The sequence below is a fragment of the Macrotis lagotis genome, chromosome 7 (genome assembly GCF_037893015.1).
Source record: "Macrotis lagotis isolate mMagLag1 chromosome 7, bilby.v1.9.chrom.fasta, whole genome shotgun sequence".
NCBI classification, from domain to species: Eukaryota; Metazoa; Chordata; class Mammalia; order Peramelemorphia; family Peramelidae; genus Macrotis; species Macrotis lagotis.
In genome coordinates, this window is record NC_133664.1 from 158,122,269 (window position 1) to 158,146,168 (window position 23,900).

Here is a 23,900-nt window from a genome sequence, read left to right on the forward strand (position 1 = left end):
CTTCTACACAGACATCAAAGTACATAAATAGGCTTGCTATTTGAGAACAAAGTGTGAAAAAAGTACATGTAAATATAGAATGAAATGATTCCTTACACATATAATCCTCATGGTGTGTTAGAACAAATAGAGATGGATAATGAGCTGTCATCATGGACATATTCTGTATGTGTATGTGCTGGAAATACATATACAAGAAACTACTCTTATTATGAAGAAAGATTTTCTTAGGATTCTCTTCCTTGTTCTCAAATTAATAGTCTAAATAATGTGCCTAGTTTTAAGAATACTACATTTAGAATGAGATCCTCATTCCTTATATCCACTTCCCCAGTATATTGTGGCTAAGGATTTTCAATTGGCTCACCATCTCCTCTCATGCCTTTTTTTGTTTGATGATTCAAACTAGTTTAGGTATTCTTTTTAAGCAAATGAATTGGCTAAATTTAAAGGCATTCTCAAATTGAAAGCTATAAAACTATCTGTATTTCTTTTTTTAAAATCCTAATTATTGTTTTTTCTTATTGTAGCTCATCTCAAATTACTTAATGTTCATTGATATCCTTTGGATGTCAGAAGGATTTGAAGGAGGCCCCCTAAATATTTGATGGCCCCCTTGTTGTAATTTAAGATAGGAAATAGAGAAGAAATAGGAGGGCAGACATGGATGAGTTGTGACCAGAGTACTCATAACTAATGAGATCAGATCACAGATCCATTTAAGCATTTGGAAGCAATCATGGACCTGAAGTAATACAGTTGTATCTAACAAAGAACTCCCTTTTGCACTTTAGGCAGACCTTTGCTACAAATCTCCTAAGAGAAGTTATTCCAAACCTAGTTTCACAGCATTTAATCTCTGAAGAGATTAAGCTCTTCAGATTAATTATAAAAACTCATCTTTGACTAAAAAGGTAGATTTTTTTTTGTTTTTACAAAAAGAACCCAAACATGTCTGTTTCATGCTTTCCCTTTACTGTCACATTATTAGGTGCATTCATTAGGTTAGTCTTTAGTATGTAATCTTATATTGTTAAATGTCCTATGAAGTTGAATTAAAGAGATATGGCAATTGGATTTTGATAAGCAGATATTATTTAGAGAGATAATGAAAGAAAACATGGTGACTTGAACACAAAAATGGGAGACTTTTTGTCCACAGGACAGTGAATGCTGAAGAATACTTGCCAGAGGAATCCATTCGAAAACCGGTCCTTGGTGGCACTTGTTCTGAATAGGAAAATGGGGAATTAAAGTTGTAATTCATTTCTTTGACATTTAAAAATTTAACTTTCCTTTCTTTGTGTTGCGGGTAAAAACTAAAACAACTTTTGTTGTTTACTGATAAGTTTTCATCCCCTCAGCTACCCGACCCCTCAAGGATATAGGAAAATTGGAAAATATTGAGTTTATTTCTTTTATGCAAACTGTAGCTATATTCAAATATGCCTCCAAAACTTGTCATCCCCACCACATCATTTACATTTCTATGCTAGACTGAGGTGAAAAACAAAAACCACCTTGTCCAACAATTATATATATATTAAACTTAAATTAAAACAATTAGACAAAAAATTATAGGTATATATGCTTTACATAAGGTACTATACAAGTCAATTTCTTTTTTTTTTAAATTTTAAACAGTGGACCAAATCTCAAAAGAGAGAATTTAATACCACTAAATGTAAAAACATACTTTTGGTACAATGAAGCTATGTACTTCTCAACCTTTTGTGTGTGTGTGTCAACTTGCCTTCTCAGAATAATTTTTTATTACATAAAATTAAATACAAATGATTACAAAGGGGAAAATTATATCAAAATAAAGTTTTCAAAATATTTTAAAGGAAACAATCTCACAGATATCACATTAAAAACACTTATGCAATCTACTAGATTGTAGTCATGGCTGAGAAAATTTGTCTGAAAAAATAATCTAGGAATTTCTATAGATTGTGGATTCAATAAGAATCAGTATTGTGTTGCTGTATTAAGATATGAGAAGGCTAATGAAAACTTAAGCTACATTATTGGAGAGGCATACTATCTAAGACGAAGGTATTGATATTCTTCCCTGGTGAGAACAGAATTGGAGGGTTATGCTTAAATCCAAGATGTCTTCTCATTGATTCCTGAGTTCTATTCTCCTTCTTTGTGAATTAACCTGCTTTCAAGATTTCAGTTATCATTTCCATGTGGATAGCAACTAAATGTACATGTTGAGCTAAAATGTCTCCCTTGAACACCAAAATGCCACATTTCCAACTGAACACTTGACATCTGCATTGGCACAGGAGAATAAAAAGTCAATGTACTATCTTCGCTCTAAGCTTATTCTTTCAGGAACTTTACTGTTCCTTTTGATGATTTGTTGTTATTGTTGTTCAATGGTTTTTTCAGTCATGTCCAACTTTTCATGACCCCACTGGAGATTTTCTTGGAAGATACTAGAATGGTTTGTCATGAGGAGCTAAGGCAGACAGGGTTAAGTGACTTACCCAGGGTTACAAGCTAGTAAGTGTCTGAGTTCAGATTTGAATTCAAGAATAGGAGTCTTTCTTACTTCAGGTCCAGCACTCTATCCACTTTGCCACCTAGTTGCTCGCTCTTTTTTGATGATACAATATATCTAATAATTGCTAACATTGATCAAGTACTTTAATGTTTGCAAAGCATTTCACAAACAATATCTGATTTTACTCTCATAAAACTCTGAAATAAAATGATCCACACAGTGCTAATAAGGAAACTGAGGTACAAAGGGAGTTAAGCAATTCTGTGTTAGGTACATTTTAGTTTTAATGAAAAGTAAAGCTAAATATTTGCAACAGAGAACCCAAAAGAGGAAGAGGTAATTATTCTTCCTTTTTAATATTATTTGTGACTGTTTATATATTGTTATGAAATATCTAAATAAAAATTCAGGAAATCAATTTAATAATCTGGGTTGTTTTGTCTAAACTGGTTCAAATGTACTGATAGTTATGAATAAAGGATATACTCAAAGTCTTAGATCACTTTTGAAATATCCTGTATTTGTATATTGGGAGATATGTAGCAATAAAATGTATATATATTAAGTTATCTTTACGGACATGATTTAGTTATGTAATGTTAACTCCCACTTATATAGGCCTTATATGAAGCATTTTCAGTATAGTAATCTTATAAAATTATTATTATTATTATTATTATTATATCATTTACTGAAGGCAAATTCTGAAACTCCCCTGACCAGATAATGAGGTACTGAATGAACACTGAGGTCTTTTCTTGAGCTGAACTGTCAAGTATTAAAACTCTGCTTCAGAAACTGCAACTCTGATGGTCTGGCCATGCTATTCAAGTGCCAAATGTGTGTTTGCCTAAAAAGAGTTTTATGAAGAACTCACACAAGGCAAATATCAAATGGAAGTCAGAGAAAGTCATATAAGGATGCTCTTTAGGTCTCTCTGAAGAACTTTGGAATTGATTGTGAGACATGGGGCACAATGAAATAAGATCATGCTTGCATCAAAAAAGGGACTGTGCTCTATGAGCAAAGCAGAATTGCAGTCACTCAAAAGAAATATGAGACACAATATTAGAGGTATTTCTTCTCCAAATGTTCAAATGAACTATTTGTGTACAGTATATGGTCAGGTTTTCTGAACTTGCATTGATCTGATCAGTCAGTTGGGCACATTATACCTTGACCCCAGCAAAGTGATATCATTTTGATAATATTTGAGAACAAAAGATAAGTACCAATCAATTATCATTATCATTATTATTACTATTATTTTTCTATAAAATGAGACTAAGAGGTAAGTGACCTGCCTATGGCTTCATGGCTAGTGTCAGAATTGGAATTAGATTTAGCAATTTTTCCAGTATAACAGACTGTCTTTTTTATATAACCAGAGGAAGCTTGTATAAATTTAATTGCACAAGCAATACCATGTGTAATAATATACAATTCATGTAGGACTTTCAAAGTGGAAGTATATCATATTATAAGATCAGAGCTAGAAGGGACTTTAGAGACTGTCTGGTCTAGTACCCACATTTTATAGCTGAGAGAACTTAGATTAAGAGATTTGTCGAAGTTCACAATAAGAGTAATCATCAGAAATGGGAAGAACAGGTCCTCTGACCCTAAAGCCATTGTACTTTCCATTGTACAATACTACTTTCCCAGAACAAATATCTGTGGACAGAGGAAAAATAACATGCTTTTAAAACTGTATCTATTTTGAAAGAAATAGATTGTGTTGAACATTTTTATTAAAAATAAGGAGTATGTGATAATCAGCATGCATATATATTGGTTGTGTAAAGAGTAGCAGTTAACTTAGGCATATTCACCTCTGCTACCACTGTGAAGAGTCTCTACTAAGGGATGCAATTATTTGTTGATTATATGGAGAATCAAACAATACAACTGAAAATGTTTAAATTGTTCTTTTCAATTTTCACCTTGACTTTGAAAACATTTCCTTAATTGTAGAAAGAGAAATAAGAGAATTTCAGAGTTGAAAGAAACTTCAGAGTCAATCTAATGTAACTATCATTTTAAAGATGGGGCCAAAGAATTCAGGTGTCTTGCCAAAGGAAACTAAACTACTAAGGGAATTTCTCCTTAGTGAAAAATGTACCTGGATGCACTGCAGAGAAAATCTCTAACACACATCTCTCATCTCTGACCATTATATCTTAGTACTCACATCCATTTTGTGCTCAATAGATCTAAAATTGAAGTTTGCTTCCTTATTGAGTTGACTGTATTATTGCTTTTTCTATTACTATTGATAACTGTGCCTTTCTCCTACTATATTACAATCCCTCTATTATTTTCAAATCTTTCTTTTTCTATTCCTGATGGTACAGAGGAAAAGTGTGCAGGTGACTAGATTGGATCTTGTTTTTATTTATCTATCTATTTATTTATTTATTTATGTGTGTTTAAAAATGGTAAGAAGTAGTAATATTGACAAGAAGGAAGGGCATAGTTTATTAATTTACATACATATACCCTTGACCTAGAAATTATTCAGAATATAAATTATTTGGGTTGAAATCAACCTGAGGCACATGAATCAAGGTAAATGTCAGAATTTGCTAGTTATGGAATAAATTATGTGATCTCTTTTCCTGTCAATGAACTAAAACAGATAAAAATACCAAAAATTGAAAATGAGAAATTTAAGATAAAAATTAATGTATTTCAGGAAACATCTAATTTACCAGATGGATGAATATCCTTTTGGTCAGTAGTTCTAATATTCAACTTTGATTGGCTTTGTTGTCTACCACTCCTTTCAGAATTAAGATTTGGAATTTATTATTAGGTATATCAGATCTGTTATTATGATTTTTATAGAAATGTTTGCCTCTTAGAGTACATGATTTTTTATGTACAATAAAAGTTTTAAGATAGCAGTCAATGAAAGAATTTCAAAGGACTATACTTGTGATAAAATTATCAAAAGCATAGGACCACTTTGAAGATAAAAAAACTTGTCAAATGACCCTAGAGAAAAACCATTACTTTTTAAAATTTTTCAATAGTCATAGCCTGGGGGCCAAATTTAGTGAATTTTTTTGTAAACTTTTTTTAATGGGTCGCTGAGGAAAAATTGACATAATCCCAACAGAAGTGGTACTAGCAGGAGTGGCAGATGGAAAATCAAATGGAATATAGAGATCCCTATAAATTAAGAGCTTCATTCCCCCAAGCTCACTATTTTGACAGTGTTAAGGGATCACTGAATAAACTGACATAATTATAAAAAAAATTATTGTGTCAAAGAGCAAAACATTATAGAACACATTACAGAAAAAAGTGCTTCCACCTTAGCTTTTTGGTTTCTTAAAAGTAGCCTAAAGCTAGTCTGTATAAATAGGAACTACATTATTCCTTCAAAGAAGGCTCACAAGGCATAAGTCTGAACAGTTCAACTCTGTTCAAAAATAAAAATGAAATACGAGTCTCCTGATGGTGATCATAAAGAATAACAATGTCTATATATGTGTAGAATGTCCTTCTCCCACCGAGGAATATCTGCTCTGATCATGTAATTCCCACTTATCAAGGGCAGAATGATAATCAGTGTCAGATAATCCATCTCTTCTCTGCCATTTTCAACTAGTTAGCTTGTAAAATTGTTACTTTAAAAGCCTCATATTTTAAGCCTGACTACTTAGCACTACAGGTTGAAAAAATTTTCATTCCTTCATTTTCCTTCCATTCCTTCTATTCATTTCCTAAGAAACAAAAAATGAGTTTCCGTGGAGGTGACCTGATCATTGCTCGAAAGTTTTGAGCATTTGTAAAATTGATGTTTCATATTTACATGACCACAGTAGGATTTAGAAGCTTTTGAGAATTCAAAAGTAGCTTTTATCCTGAGTGCTATGGCATTAATACATTGCGTTCTGTAACCCAATACTATTAACAAAATGCTTTTGATATGATCAATAACTCTTTCAATCAAGGAATAACTTAAATCTCTGCTTCTCATATTATTTTCATTTAATAATATTTCACCAGTATATAATTTGAGAAGCACTGATTTTATAACTTTGGATATAATTATTAAACTGTATGTTGAGTGAAATTATTAAAAGGTACATGAAAATATGAGGTATATTATGAGATATATCACATCTTCTTTATAGTTTTTCCAGAACTATATTTAAAGAAATGGTAACTTTTTTGCTTATTTTAAAAGATATGTTGGCAATAAATCAAAATGTTATCAGAGTTCTTGACCAGCTCTCACTTTGAAAAAAACCCACTATTTTTTAAAAATGTTAAATAGAGTCGACATAATACAAATAAATGTGGAAAGCCTAGATGCATCCCTTAATCTCTTTTAGTAATAGATTATATTTTCTATAATCTATAATATTTTGCTTATCAATATATTAGATTCTTTAGTTGTATGGCAATTTTCTCATAAATCAGTTTTGGTTACAATTATGATTTCACTGGCATAGGAACTTCAACAGTCAGGAAATTCTCTAAACTAATGTGTAATTAGTCTATAATTAATAGTGTTAACAGTTTGTCTGAGGTTTAGGGAAGCTGAGTGACTCGCCTAGGGTCACCTAGCATGGTGATCCTATCAGAGGCAAAATGTGAACTTGGTCCAACCTTACTCCGAGACAGGGTAGCATCCATTCATTAGATTATGCTGCCTATCATTACCATAAATCAAAGTGGAATCTTTCTCTGGGTCAGGGGTCAAGTGGGATTTGGGGAAGGTCAATTTTATTTCCAGGCAGTAAGAGAACTAGGGAGCTGAGTTAGACTGAAGAAGGAACCAAATAGTGGAGACTTGGAATTAGAGGCAAGCTGAAATCTTAGCAGAAAGTCTAGACTAATACTGTGCTATGACAACATGGACATCAAGCAATCATTTAACATTTATTAAGCTTCTACTATGTGCCAGTCTTTATGGGGATACCAAAAGAGGCAAAAGACAATTCCTTCCCTTAAGAAACTTCCATTGACAGCAATCCTCTCCTACTTCCTAGCAAAACAGCTTTTTCTTAGTCTGGGCAACTGGTCATTTCGACTTTTATTCTATCTTTGTGATATTCAATTTAATTCTTATTTACATATTATGAAATCCCAATGAGAAGCAGGCATGCTGAGCTTTCCATATCTATATCCACATTACACAAAGCTTGGTTAAGAGAAAAGGCATTTTTTTTTTAATTTAGGAAGAAAAAAAAGTTTGGTCAACTGAATATTATTTAAAGTTTTAAAGATAATAGAACAAAGGGGGACAATATTATAAGATCACAAACCTAGAACAGAAATTTGGGGTTTAGCTACTCATAAATATAAATCATGAACCAATGAAAATGATAGTCTGTGACCTAGCATGGAGGAATGGGTGGAAAAGATAACTTTAATTTTTTAACCCGAGGGACTGAGTTCAAAAGAAAGACCATTTCCCTCTGATGGAGGAGAAAGCCAAAAAAAAGAGTCATATTTAATGGGAAGAGAACATTTCTGCCCCTCAGAGCTCACTGGCAGATTTGCTTACCTTGCTCAGCAGTACCAGCCTCTGGTTACAACAACATAATTTAAATCAGTCAGAGAAACTAGCAATAGTGTTCATGGGATATGGAGAAAAGGAGGTAATGCCTAGGAGGAATATATGGATTATTTCTTGAAAAATGAGTCAGAAAGAACTCTTTTGATATTATTTTGGTATGAATGACAATGCACAAAAGTTCTTAGCATTGATATGCACTAGTAATCAGCATTTAAAAGTCACTAAATAATATTAGTCTTCTGGAAAGTGAAAAACTTTGATTATAAAAAAAGATCATGATTATTACAACTTAATATGAGTATAAGAGATGTCATTCTAGTTCAGGCTAGTGTGCCATCTGGTTAGGTATTTTTTCTTTGATAGTTTCCACCACAACACCATCTCAAAAAGATAAGAGACATGTAAGGACATTGTAGATGCCCTCCTCAATGTGTGGGTTATTAATCCATTATCTATGAATGTATAAAATCCTTTTCAGCCTCTTTGATCTCTTGGGAATAATTTAACAGAATACAAAATGAAACCATAGATACTAAGGGACTTGGAGAAAGAAAGTCTCACAGGTCTACATCCCCAATTTCAATTCCAGATACTAAAAGGATATTAGAGTTGCTCTTTTTAATTTTATTTTTACGTTTTGAGGTATCCATCTAGTAGTCAACCTCCATTTATAGTTGACTCAAAAACTCTGGTGAACTTAGCAACTTTTTTTGGTCAAATTCCACATTTTTTGTATTAATTCACTATCAGTTAGAATGGGTTCATAGTCTAACTTTGGTCCTTGCTCAATAACAAAGAAAAGACTTAGACAGTTTTTTTTTAGTTTTTTTTTGCAAGGCAAATGGGGTTAAGTGGCTTGCCCAAGGCCACACAGCTAGGTAATTATTAAGTGTCTGAGACCGGATTTGAACCCAGGTACTCCTGACTCCTAGGCTGGTGCTCTATCTACTGGGCCACCTAGCCACCCCTAGACCGTTTTTTTTTAAAGAATAAAAATAAAATGCTATTTTCTGTCTTTAGGATATTCTTCTCCACTTGCTTATCCCTGTTCTGGAATTGTTCTTTTCACTGTAGAATTTGTTTCTGTGGGTTAATATTTCCTAATTGATGGAAATGCCATACTGCAGACCTTTCTGAAGAAAATGCAGTGGCATTTCTGCTGTAAAGAGACCATACCATAAGGTGCATTACATTGTACAGATGCTTGACACTTTTATGGCCCAATATTTGACAGATGTCTTATTGCAGAAAGCCATGGGCATGCTGTACTTCATAAATTCTTTATTTATAACAATCAGAGCTCAATGTAAAGAGAAAAAAGTTTGGGCAACTTCAGTCATCATTCAACCAGAATGATTCAACCAGAACCAAGCAGAAAAGAAGAGGAAAATTTCCAGGAAAGACTTAAATTTTTTTTCCATGTCTATTGTACTGCTTTTCCCAGCTTCTGATTTCAGAGGTACAATAGTAGACATGAACAAATAATGCTATCACATGATAGGCGAGAAATACTCTTAAACCAAATTTACCGGGTTTAGAAATGTCTTACAAAAAAGGGAGGACTGGGGCAGCTAGGTGGCCCAGTGGATAGAGCACCAGCCCTGGAGTCAGGAATACCTGGGTTCGTATTTGTTCTCAGACACTTAATAATTACCTAGCTGTGTGGCCTTGGGCAAGCCACTTAACCCCATTTGCCTTGCAAAAACTGTCCTGGAAAAAAAAATGACTTTGTTGCTAAGGTCAAAGGGGTTTGATATCTCTAGAGAAAAAGAAGTTTTTCTTTCTGATAAAGAGAAGAATGTGCTTTCAGCTTTACTATCAGAAGACTGTCTATTTGCCTCACAATTTAGAAAGAAGAATGCTGATTGATAATCATTCCTCTGAATAAGTATAATCTTTCCTAGGAGTAGGAGGACAGATTAGACTAACTCCTTTTCAAATCCAGATTATATAACGTTATACTTAGTTTACTCTCCATGATTAGATCAAGAAGTTCACATCTATGTATTGTAATGCACTTTAAAGTTTTCTTCTGAATATTTTGTGCTTTAGAAATGCATGTGCAACTGATGATGGTGTCACCGGATGGTTTGGACTATTAATCAATACCAAATTAGGGGTGGAGCTTAAGTATTTGAGGTACATAATTATACCTAGGCACTTAGGTGGCACAGAAGATAGTTCTGGGCTTGGTTCAAGGAGGCTGAATTCAAATTTGACCTTAGTAGCTGTGTGATTTGAGGGCAAGTTATTTAATCTCTGTTTGCCTCAGTTTTCTCATCTGTAAAAGGAGGTTAATAATAGCTCCTATCTCCCAGGATCTTTGTGAAGGTAAATATATATTTATACATTTATATGTATAATACACATATGTGTGTGTGTGTGTGTGTGTGTGTGTATATATATATATATATATATGTATGTATGAATGTATGGTCTTGGGTGGTAGCTAAGTGTTTCAGTGGATCAAGACTTGGAGATAAGAAGACCTGAGCTCAAATTTGGCCTTAGACATGCACTAGATGTATGACCCTGGGTAAGTCACTTAACTTCCATTTGTATTAATCCACTGGAGGAAATATCAAACTATTCCAGCATTTGTGTCAGAAAAACCCCATATTGGGACACGAAGAGATGGACATAACTGAAAAACAATAATGTAATGCATGTATGTATATATGTATGTATATTTGTTGGTGTGTATATTTGCATATTTTAAACTCTATGTTATGTAAGCAGTATATATTAGTGTATGGTTTAGTCAGTCACTCATATAGCAGGAAAATATTCCATTTGTCCAACTAAGTTCACTGTAAGTGTTTTCCTGAAAATATGACTGTAAATATGACTGTATTTACTATGTAATTATATATCTATAATATGGTGATATAATATGTGTGTGATATTATATACATTTATATCCATATATAAGTCTAATTAAAAAAGAGTCAAAAGAATGTTTATTTGAAAATTAATTGAATACATGTTGCTGCAACATATCATAAATTTTAATAATTCTCCTCTAAAGGCCATTAAAGTCTTGGTACTTTTTCCTGTTTAGGAATTGCCTGTGGGTTCTAAATAAATTATCCAATAAAATACAACTTCTGATTATCTTAGCAAGTTGGAAAGGACCCAAAATGGAGTTTGTATATTCTTTAAGAACAACCTGATTAAATTCCAGAAGGCTTGTGAGTTGGACCTAAAGTAGCTTTATTAATGTATTTATTTTTAGGTTAAAGCAATTCTTGAAAATGTCTACTGAAGTATGGTGAGGCACCCAAACTAGTGAAATCATAACTCTTAAGAAGTAATAAAGTAATTGCCATATTAGGCAATTTTAATAAAATTTATTGTTTGCTATGCCCAAGTTGATAAATTTTTGGCTTTTCTTTGATTCTAATTCCCTGATCTACTATCCTATACATACCAGAAGTGCATGAGGAAATATGATTATAAAAGGAAAGTAGAGTAAGACGATTAGTGAGGTTCCCTAGAACTCTTCAGGTCAGATATTGTACATATTTCAGCTTTGAGACAGTTATAATATACTCCCAAACCATATCCCTTCTCTTTTGTAATTTTGCCTACTGAGGATACAATATAATTTCAGATAATAAATCCTGTTGTAAAATAAGGAAATAAATCTTGTTCTAAAAGCAGATCTCTTCCACCTTAGGAACTAGATAGAATGGTAGAGGAAAACAACCACTAGCATTTTTACATGATGCTCAGTTGAAAAATATTTAGATCCACCAAACAATCTTTCCATCACTCTTTGGATATGTTGCATTTTTCTTCTGCTGCTATCATATTGGTTTATGATTCATAGCTATACATCATCACTGAAAGAACACTACTGAAAGAAAAATGAGATTTGTTGCAGAAAGAAACTTGGGATCATGGAAATCACTAAATAAATTTTGCAAATGCAATATAGTCAGATTTCCTCTTAAGAGTCCTTTGAGTTTTCCCACTGGCCATCTGAAAATTATATATATATTTATGTATGTATGTAATCTATATCTATCTATACATAAATTATATATAAATATGTTTATGTTCATAATACATGTATGTATTACAGAATACTCATATGAACTTACAAATATATTTATATAACCTTTTATATATTTACATTGATATATATGTAAATATTTTAATATATATTATATGTATTAAATTTCCTTTCTATTCCAAAAATGGGTAATATATCAGATATGGTACCTTTACCACCAAGAAGGCAATCTGTCTCTATATATCTAAGCCTCTTTTCACCTTTCTTTAAAGTATTGATGATTATGTTCTATGCATACATCATGAAAATCCTTGATGAAAACATAAGGGAACAAGGTAGGTTTACAAAAATTATTTTCTTCAGCTAAACATAGTTCCACAGGTTTCTTAGAAATGTAAAGAATAGATCATTTCAATGTGTATGGGGGGAAAGTATTTGATTTAGTAGAGGAAAATATAATTTGAAAAGAGTTCTAACCTTGCTTAGTACTAAGTAAGACTCAGCACTCTATACCTGTCCTAGATGTTTACCCCACTCTCCCAACCTCCTCCCACTTTTTGTTTTTAATTACTATAAAAAACATCAACATTACAAATATTATTCCTAAAAATGATTTGAAAATCAATCCACTTATAACTCTATTCAGAAGATCTGTGGGTTCTGTGACCAAAACACCCTTTCTTGGACACCTTATACATGTTATCTTCCCCTCTTAAACTGCAAGTCTCTTGAGGGCTTTTTGTACTTGTATTCCCAAGTTCTTAGTACAGGAGCTGGCACATTGCACTTAATGCTTTTTTTTCCCATTTCATTTCATTCTCTCTCTCTAACAACGTATCTCCTATCCATATTAATATGAGATTCAATGACAAATGTAACCACTGAGATACCTGCGCTTAATGATTCTAAGTATCAAGAGAGACATAAAGAGGAGATATATTTAGCTAAGTGATTACATCATGAAGGATATATTGCAAGAATTTCAAGAGGAAAAAGGATCCTATGAAGTGCTTTCTATGAGATCTACATTCTTTCCTGAATCTAAAGTATCATTTCCTCCATTTTACATATAAGGAAAGTGAAAGTTTTGGACATGTCCAATGTCACAAAAATTGATTCTTCTGATTCAAAGTTTATCATTTTATTCAATATGATTCTCTGTCTCTATGTTACTATAGTATATTACATAATCATAAAATCTGTTTTAGAAGCACTGTTAAGGGAAATAGGGTCTAACTGAAGCAGGGCTCTCAATGGTAAATTCTTTACTAATGGTCATCTGAATTGTGTTTGGAGACTATAAGTCTCTTCCAAAAGTAGCTCCTTCAACTTCTGGGCAATTTCTATTCATAATGAATCTAAAAATCTTACTTTATTCAATATTCATTGGCTCTAATTCTTATCCTTTAGAATCAACTCTCCCCTCCCCCCACCAAAGAATCTTCTATCAAATGTCAGCTTTTCAAATACTTAAAGGATGATATCACATCTGTACTAAATTTTCTTTTCTTTAGGTGAAATATCCCCACAGCACAACTTCATATGTCATGGTCTCCAGTCCCCTCATCTTACTTGTTTAACTCTAGACACATTAGGATCTTCAATGTCCTACCTACAATGTATCATCTAAGAATGAATAGCACAAGTAAATAGCAGGTTCTGCTGGTACTATCAACTCCTCCTTTCCTTGTTCTGGGCAGTCTAACTACTAATCCAGGTAAATATTCTGTTAGTGTCATTGGCTGACAAGTCATAATCTTAACTCACAATGACCTTGAAAGACACTGAAAACTCTCAGACCTTTTGCAAATAAACTATTATTTCACTTTTCATACTTAATGCTATGGTTGCTTTTTAAAAATAATATTTTTTCCAATTGTATGAAAGAATTTTTTTATCATTTGATTTTTAAAAATTTGAATTCCAAATTCTTTCCCTCCCTTCCGATTCTCTCCACTTCCTGAAATGGCAAGCAATTTGATATCTTTATATCTTTACACACATGCAATCATGCAAAACTTATTTCCATCTTATTTTATACTTGTGATAATTTTTAAAAACCAAAATTATTTTAAAATTATCTCTTCCATCAATGAATCAATGACCTCAAATACTGTGTGCAGTTCTTTGTAGCCTGGTGAAAACCTGGAGATTGTTCAAAGGAGAGAAAACAAGATTTTTAAGGGACCTCAAATCTATGTCATATGAGGATCAGGTGAAAGACATGGGAGTGTTAAATTGGAAAAGAAAAGATGAGGGTGGGGACAGGAAAAATTTTACTTCTGTCTTCAAATATTTTAAGGGTTTTCATGCTGAGTAGGGATTACGTATACTGGGGTAAGGGTAGAGGGAATTGCCAAGAAGCTATTTAAACTGAATTCTAGAGGAAAAGTTCAAAACTGAGGGTTTTCAAAAAGTGGAATGAGCTGCCTCAAGGAAGGTAATTTTCTTCTCCTTTGATGTCTTTAGGCAGGGGCTGCCTGACTACTTTTGAGGGCTGTTATAGTGGAGATTTCTTTTGTGTATAGGGTTATATTGCTTTTGAGGTTTTTTCTAATGAAATTCTATGATTCTGTGTTTCTGTGATCAATTATGACTTAACATTGATCTCTATTAACTCTTATCTTGTTAGATTTGGACAAAGTTTCTTACTCTGTCAATATATTTTTGGATTGTACTGTTATCCCACATAATAGCTATCCTTTTAAACTTTTGTCACCTGCCAACAGGATGAATACACCATCTGTGCCTTCACTCAAGCCACTGATAAAAATGCTGGCAAACACAGGGCAAGCACACTATTATCTAGTTAACTAATTGTTTCATGTATGCAAGTCTAGATTATAAACTTCTTAAAAATAATTTTACAAAATTACTTCTTTTATTCTCATGGTATCTCATATACTGCATGCTAAGAACATACTAATAAACAAATGTTAAATATTTGTTTGATTGATAGTTTAATCAAACAATGTCTTTTTACTACCCATGAAAATTCTTGTTGTCTGAGGCTATAGAACTATCACAGTCCAATCTATTTTCATGTGGATATCTTGGTGTAACCACAAATAAAACCAACTTCCTTTCTCTAGTCATACTACTTTAGATAAAAAGGGATCTCTTTTATTCTCATGAACTTTTGGGATAGATGCAGCATAGCATAGTGGATCACACACTGGACTTAGGGTCAAGAAGATTTGAGTTCCAATTTTGCTTCAAGCTTTTATTAGCTGACTGAGCCTTGCCCTTAACCTCTTTACTTCAATTGTTGCTTTGATGTATGTCTTTTTGTTATTTTTAGAGGTTTTTATGAATATTTTTTGTTTTTTCATTACACTTACAGGTTGTCCTGAGAGATTTCTTGAAACTAAGTAAAACAGTTGTTTTAATTTAATAATTTTAATTTAATTTAATAAATGATATTATTATGTAAAACTAATTTCAGACTTTATCTGAATGTATGCAACATTCCACATAGTTATTACCCTGTTCCACCTCTCTTTTAAAAATATTGACAGAAATCTATTTTTTTCTCCTTCCCAATCCCTATCTGTAAATTGAGGTTGGCCTTGATGGACTCTACAGCTTTTCTGACTTGTAATTTATGATCCTATGAGACACTTTTTGCTTCTTTCTTCCATGCACATTGTCATGCTATTTGAAATGGACTCAAATTTCCTATGGCTGTCATAAATTGTTTATAATTACAGGACTTTTTTCTTTTCATAAATACATGTTTGTTGAACTGTTCCTGGGCATGCATATTAGAAAGTTAGTGCAATCTAATTATGAGTCAAATGAGGCATGGTGGCAGTTGCATCATTTAATATATTTATATCCTTTGCTGCATTCTGGTATATAGTAGCCAAATATTAGTGGCAACCTTGAAGGAATAGAGACTATGGTTCATGCACAGCAAAGCACTCTGCATAGAGGCAAATATTTTATTTAAGTTTTCCAACTTGATTTTTAATGTAAATGGAAAAAAATTCTCTTCAGTTGTAGTAAAGGAGTACTAAAAGTTTATTATAGGGATAAATATTGGACCTGAGATTTTACCAGAATAAGAAACTCTCTCCCCCAATGGAAAATCTTCTCTGCTAGCAACTAGGTTTTGTGTTTATTCAGCTCTTCCTACTGACTTGTTCAGAAGAGAATTAGGTCTTCAAGTATATACCGGTGTATAATAAATATATCCATTTATTAAAATTGAAATAAAATGAAAAGGCAGTAGATTTAAATATAAATCCTAGTTATTGCCTTTTTTGGAGGGATACAAATCTTTGACATGGTCACAAATAAATCATGGAAGACAGAAGTATGTGGAGAAAATTGAATAAGGTTCAGTTTTCACCATCAGGTTAGGATCTTTTCTACCCTGAAGAAGAAAGAGACTGAATCTTTTTTTTCTATTTGGAAGTAGCAAATGCATATGGGAAGAAGGGCTTCTTTGTTCAACCATAATACAAAAAACCAACAACCTAGTTCTCAAATCTCAATGTGTTTTATATGTTTATGGCACTGTGGCAGACAGTAAAGATACAAAGATAAAAATAAGAAAATCCTCATCCTTAAAGAGCTTGGGAAATTGGTAAAAAATATGTTAGATACAGAGATAATTATAATAGTACAAGACAGAATCACTAATGTTTAAGTGAAATTCAGAATTAATCTCATTTTATATCTATCTATCTATCTATCTATCTATCTATCTATCTATCTATCTATCTATCTATCTATATGGTAAGGAGAGATGGGAGCAAAGGAGAGACCCAGACCAGATGCTCCAGGAAAATTTGAGGAAGGAGAATTTCATTTGAGACAGTCAAAGAAGCCTTTGAAGAGGAAGTAGTACCTGAGCCTCATGATCCTTGAAATGTTATGAATTCTGAAACAAGATTGCAAACTAGGTACTGGGGATAATCAATGTTAATGGAGGCAGGATACAGAAAATTAAGTTCATGGAATACCTAGGAGTTCAATTTGGTTGATATATATATATATACATATATATATATATATATATATATATATATGTATATATATATACATATATATATATATATACATACAGTATATGAAATAAAGCTAGGAAAATAGGCAAGAAGCGAATTATGGAAGTACTTAAATGGAGTTAACATTTTATCCTAGAGGCAGTTGGAAGCTATCAAATGTTTTCAAGGAGAAGAATCATGCTAGAAACAATATTTGTTTTACACAGACTGGACTAGTCCCTTTAGGGCAGAGAGGGATGGCATTTTAGGAATAAGGTGATATACAGGACTAAGACTGAAATCACTGATGTGGTGTCCTTGGTGCTTGGAATATAAAGTCCTTTGGTTTATGAGGACATAGGGGCATTAAAAGTTTATATAATTACTTCTATAGGTCATTTTTCTGATTCAGATTTGTTGAAAATTGAGGGTGGAGATAGAGGGCAAAAACAGTCTTTTTTCAGTCATTTTCTAAATAATTATTTAAAAATTCCTTTTAAAGCCTCTGTTTAAGAAAAGCAACCTTTAATTGCAGTTTCTTGTCCGTAAATATTTCGTTGTATTCTTATCCTACTCTACATTCAGATTGCCCTGAGTTGGGCCTGATATAGTATATTGATATGGTCAGATCTGTGCTGTTGTTTCAGATCTGTGCAGATTGGAGACAATAGAGGCAGGGAAGCAAATTTTGAAGAGTAATGGTTTCTTAAGATACATATTCACATGTTAGGAGAATTAATCAAATATTTTGAGAGTGGAGTCATAAGTACAGTTTTGTAATGATTATTTTTTCCATTCTTGATGGCAGAGCTTGTTTTTATTATACATGTTTTTTACATAGTGATCACACAAAAAGTAAAGTGAGCACACATCTCTAAGAAATGTAAATATAAAATAATAGGAATAAATAAGGAATAGAACCATGTTATAGAAGTGTTCCCTTGTAGAATATGAGAAAAAGTCAGCATGCTATAGTGAAGACTGTGAATATAATGGACTTCTTTATGTTAGTAGTTTGATGTAGAAACAAAAACAAGCTAATGAGATCTTTGGCAGCATAAGAGAATTAGGGCTTTTTTGTAAAAGGGATAGTGTTCTACATATCCATCATATTTCATCTGGAATATTATGTTCCTTTCTGAGTAGCATGGTATAAGAAGAATACTAACAAACTGGAGAGCATCCAGAGAAGGACAACCAGAATGGAGATGGGTCTTGAGTCTATGACATATGATTATTGATTGAAAAAAATAGGAATATTTAATGAGGCGAAGGCTTGGGAGTACTAGACATAGCAAATGTCTTCAAATGTTTGAAGGGCTGTCATATGGAGGGAGGATTAGATTTATTCTATTTGGTCCCAGAGGGTAGAACTAAGGGCAAACCAGATTAGAAAAAGCTTTCTAATAATTAGACCTGTCTAAAAATACGATATTGACTTGTCAAGTGATAAGGTTCCCCTTCCCTGACTGCATGAAAGAAAGAAGAAAGAAAAGAAAATAATGAAGTGTGTATGTGTGTGTGTGTATATATATATATATATATATATATATATATATATATATATATATATATGTATATATGAAAGTCAAAAGAAAGTCTCTGCTTTCAAGGAATTCACAATCTAATGGAAGGAAGAACCTGCAAACCATTCTGTACAAGCAATATCAATATCTATATCTATATCTATATCTTTATATATGATAAATTGAAGATGATCAATTGGATGAAGGGGGGGTCAAGAAAGGCTTCTTTTTAAAAAATTTTAATTAAGGCAATGGGTTAAGTGACTTGCTCAAGGTCACACAGCTAGGTAATCATTAAGTGTCTGAGGCTGAATTTGAACTCAGGTCCTCCTGACTCTAGGGCTGGTGCTCTATCCACTGGACCACCTAAGATGCCCAAGAAAGGCTTCTTAAACAAGGTGAGATTTGAGCTTGTGCTTGAAGGAAATCAGGGGACATAGATTTCACACATAGGGAAAAGCTAGAAAAACTGCCACCACAGTTTAATGAATGGGGAGGGATGAAGTCTGATATGGTTTGATATACTATAGGAAGATCAATTTGATAGCTAAGTGGAAGATGGAGAGAGATTTATGTTAGGGAGACAAACCCTTTTTGTCTATTTCAGGCTATTTCAGATACTATTCATGAGGTGATGAGACCTGGAGCAGGTAGTGGCAATGTCAAAAGAGCGAAAGAGAGAGATGAATAGAGGCTACATGAGATATGTTATGAAGGTTAAGTCATCAGAACTTGGTAACCGTTTATATAAGGGAATGTGAGGGAGAGAAGAGTAGAAGATAAGACCTAGTTTGTGAAACCTGGGAGACTAGAAAGATAATGCCCTCTATAGTAATAGAGACATTAAGAAGATGGGTATACTTTGGGTAGAAAGATAATGACTTCAATTTTGACCATGCTGAATTTAAGATATCTAAGTCAAGATGTTCAAACAGGGGAGGCTAGGTGGCATAGTGGATAAAGCACTGGCCTTGGAGTCAGGAGTATCTGGGTTCAAATCCGGTCTCAGACATTTAATAATTACCCAGCTGTGTGGCCTTGGGCAAGCCACTTTAACCCCATTTGCCTTGCAAAAACCTAAAAAAAAAAAAAGATGTTCAAACAGACAGCTGGAAATTAACTGTGAGATAAGAGGAGTCACAGAATTAGAGTTTAAAGTTAGAAGGGACCCTAGGTGTCTTAAGACATATTTTATTCCATTCCTCATTATATGGATAAGGAAGCTAAGTAAAATCCAGAGAGGTTAGGAGATATGCTCAAATTATGAAAAGATTATGAAAAAGAATAAAGGTTTAAATTTGAATTCTTTGTATCATATCATGATGCTTTCTAAATGATATTTTGATAATTTGATATTTTCTCAAAAATATTTTAAAATATTTTCCAAGTGAAGGACTATTGGTATAATATTTCATTGACTTATACAATTTTATCTTCTATGGCAGTGAGCACAATATTCACATGCATTAATTTTATTTTCCTCAACTAAATGGAAATCTTTTTGGGAGTAATACTTTTATATTTTTAATAGGGAAGAAGATGATTCTGGTCACATTCAAAAAATTTCAATTGCCTGATTCAGGAACTGACAAGTGGTGGTTGTTTGTCTTTTGTTTTAAAACAGGACCAATGCAATCATGAGGTAATATCCTAACTTGCCCATGGATTGGAAATAAATGAGGCAGAGTTGAGCAAAGACCTTAGTCTCTCTCTTCCAGAGTTACTGAAGTCCAGTGGCAGGACAAAAGTCAAGATGACAGGTGATGACCCAGGGATGCTGCAGAAGACCACTTTGTCTCTGGTATTGCAAGCTTTATAGAGCTGGCTTCAATTGCTTTCATGCCCACTGGAACAAATTGTTCTCATGTAGCCATTCTATCAGGGAATAGGTTTGGGGTAGATATTCCTCTAATTCACCAACAGGTTGAAGAACTATCCTGGTTTAGCCTATCTGCTGAGGCAGTTATACAAGGGTGTGGTCACTGTGCATGCTACAGATTCTTGGAGCCACAGGTGAGAGCTGGGTAATAGGTGCAATAATGAATGAAGAATGCTGGACCCTTAGTTCAAATTGTGATTCAGATACATACTAGCTAATTAACACTGGGCAAATTTTTCAACTTTTATCTCAGTGTCCTCATCTGTTAAAAAAGGGGATAGCAATAGTAACAATAATCTCAAGATTATTGTGAGGATCAAATGAAATATTAAAAATAACTTTGCAAATCTTTTAAATTTTTTTTTATTTTTTGTAAGGCAGTGGGGTTAAATGACTTGCCCAAGGTCACAAGCTAGGCAGTTATGAAGTGTCTGAGGTTGCATTTGAACTCAGGACGTCCTGAGTCCAGGGCCGATGCACTATTCACTGCACCACCTCGCTGCCACCTAGCTGACCCCTACTTTGCTAATCTTAAAGTGTTATATAAATGTTAGTTGTTTTATTTAAAAATAAGGCACTAAGAACTATACAAAAGAAATGAAACTTTGACCTGAAGATATTTTTCAGTTTTAGCTTTTGCTTGAAATCCCAAATTTCACTTTTTTTCCCTTTACTGAAGCTTAGAAAATTCATCTATGATAAGAGTTCCCATGTATAACAAATTTTAGGAAGCACTTTCTTTACAACAACCTTGTGAACTAGACAAGACAATTATCCCCCATGAGATTTGTCTCATTGTCATGAGAAGAATAAGACTTAACTCTTCTTGGTCTGTAGCTTATCCTGTTCTGCTCTGAAAACAGGCAAGACCTATGTGAGAACCTTTGCCCAGGTCTCCTTGTTTACCACAAACTATTTATCCATACATTAAGGGGAAGAAACTAAGACTCAAAGATTTGAACAAAGTTGCTCATTATCACAAAGCTAACAGGTGTTTGACTCAAACAACATGGATTTTGAACCAAGGAATCTAGGTGCAAAACCTCCCTCTACCACTTAGAATAATATGAGTTTTTTTCTTGGCCATATTGGTCAAATGAGGGAGTAATATGGCTCTCAAAACCCATTCATGTGGCATTATTACATTTAGTTATTATACTAATTGACAATATGTATCACCGGGGCAGCTAGGTGGCGCAATGGGTAGAGCACCGGCCCTGGAGTCAGGAGTACCTGAGTTCAAATCTGGCCTCAGACTCTTAATAATTACCTAGCTGTGTGACTATGGGCAAGTCACTTAACCCCATTGCCTAGCAAAAACCAAAAGAAAAAATGAAAATATAGATTGCACCGTAGTCATAAATTAATATTAAATTCTATATACAGCCCTTGACAAGTTTTTGTTGGGCAATATAGCGCAGAAGAATGAAAAGGTTAGACATTCATGTTGTATTGTCTAGATCTTCGAACTTCAAGTTCAGGTGTTGCTACTGTTGCTACTACAACATATCATAACTATGACTACTCAGAAAGTATTTTGAAGGGAAAACATAAGATCTAGCAAACCAGACATGATTTTATGTAATACCTCCTTATTGAGATGGTGAGCAATTATTTCATAATAGTCATATATTAATCAACAAAAGTATTTTTTTTACGAATTGTTAAGCAATAAGGGGTGTGTGTGTGTGTGTGTGTGTGTGTGTGTGTGTGTGTGTGTGTGTATTGAGAGGTGGGGTGGGGAAACACTAGTTTTTTTTCCCTTTACCAAACTGGGCTTAAAATATGACAAAGCTACCTGAGGTCCAAATGCACACAGTTTAAGCCTTGTGGCTTTCTTTTCTATTAATAATGAAATTTAAATGAGCTTTCTAACTAGAATATCAAGAACAAAAGCGCTTTCTTTAGAGTAAGTTTCTTGATCACAAATTTAAATTAAAGGGCTTTTACAGCTATAAAAATGGCCTATGCATCATGGTGAACATCCTCTTACTTTACAAAATAAGGAACAAACCATCTAATTAATGGTAGAGTTGAACTAAAACTCAACCCCTTTGTTGCCTAGTTTGTTGCTCTTTAACACAAATTTGTTTTTTTTTTGCAAGGCAAATGGGGTTAAGTGGCTTGCCCAAGGCCACACAGCTAGGTAATTATTAAGTGTCTCAGACCAGATTTGAACCCAGGTACTCCTGACTCCAAGGACAGTGCTTTATCCACTATGCCACCTAGCCACCCCTTAACACAAATTTTTAATAAATATTTTATTGCCATAGTTTTCTATCACTATCACCTCTCAATGAGTTTCTTCCCTTTCTTCCTTCCCTTCCTACCACCCCAATTTCCAGTGCTCATTCCACAAAATCATATATTTCCTGGGTTTTGTTCCATCAATAATCTACATATTTACACTCCTCATCTTTTTTTGTTCTCAAACTCTTGGATGAGATCATCTTGGTGTTAATTTGACTATAATACATAGGCATTCTACTAAAATTTATCTCTTCATTTAAAAAGTGCATTGAATCCTTTGGGAAGTCTTTTAAACAGTAAAACAATTATTTGGAAAATATTATTTGCTGAATAAACTTTTAAATTAATCCAATAAAGTTTGTTGTAAAATGAATTATTTTTAAAGGAGGAGATCTTAATACTATATTCTTTTTTTGTGATGTGGATTTTTTAAAAATTCAGCTAGGTTCAGGTCAGACAAAACATGATTAACATGTTATTCAAGGCCTTTATCTTGTTTTACAATGGAAAGTTGAAGGAAAAAATGACTTATCTACAGACGCATAAATAGTTACAGTTAAAAATAACACTTCATCAACTTGTTAGAATTGCCTAAAATAAAACAAATAAAACAACTTTCTAGTTCATAACTTGCTAATATTGCCTGGGGGCTTAGGAGAAATAGTATTAGGAAACAAGAATTTTTAAATGATAGATGCTAAATTTAAAATATCCTTTGAATAGGATGAATGTCCCTTTTGAAACAGAAAACACCAATTGACTTCCTGTTTGAATTACTTTTTAAAAAACCGAGCAGAAAATAATGTTGAACTAACAGCCTCAAAACATTTGGGAACAAAAGCTAGTCATAATTAACTGCACTCTTGGTCATTTGGGGCTTTCACTTACGCCTACTTTCATAAATTGCTCTGGATTTCTCGTATAATTCATATGGGTCAGGCTTCCTCGGATCAAAGGCCTCTGTTGAGTCAGGAAATGAACTCCTGTGAAGTGAGGTTGGAAAGGGGAGATTCTGTGGTATAGCTGGAGCAGATAAACTTGTTTGAGGGCTGCCTTGATTCTCCCATCGTTCCATTATCTGAAAAGACAACAGTAAAGTTAGATAGATTTGGATCTAGCTCCCCTTAGGAAAGTTGCTCTCAAGCAGTTATAAAATAACATGATTTAGATTTTGATAAAAGA

General features: G+C 33.3%; 1 protein-coding gene across 1 annotated transcript in view; it reads right to left on the minus strand.

The window, feature by feature from the left end:
• MAGI2 (membrane associated guanylate kinase, WW and PDZ domain containing 2) overlaps positions 1-23,900 on the minus strand; it is a 1,847,576-nt gene that overhangs the window by 201,134 nt on the left and 1,622,542 nt on the right. Inside the window, exon 13 of the mRNA XM_074194021.1 lies at positions 1,189-1,230. Coding sequence (XP_074050122.1) covers positions 1,189-1,230 — 42 coding nt within the window. The remainder of the gene's footprint in view (positions 1-1,188; positions 1,231-23,900) is intronic.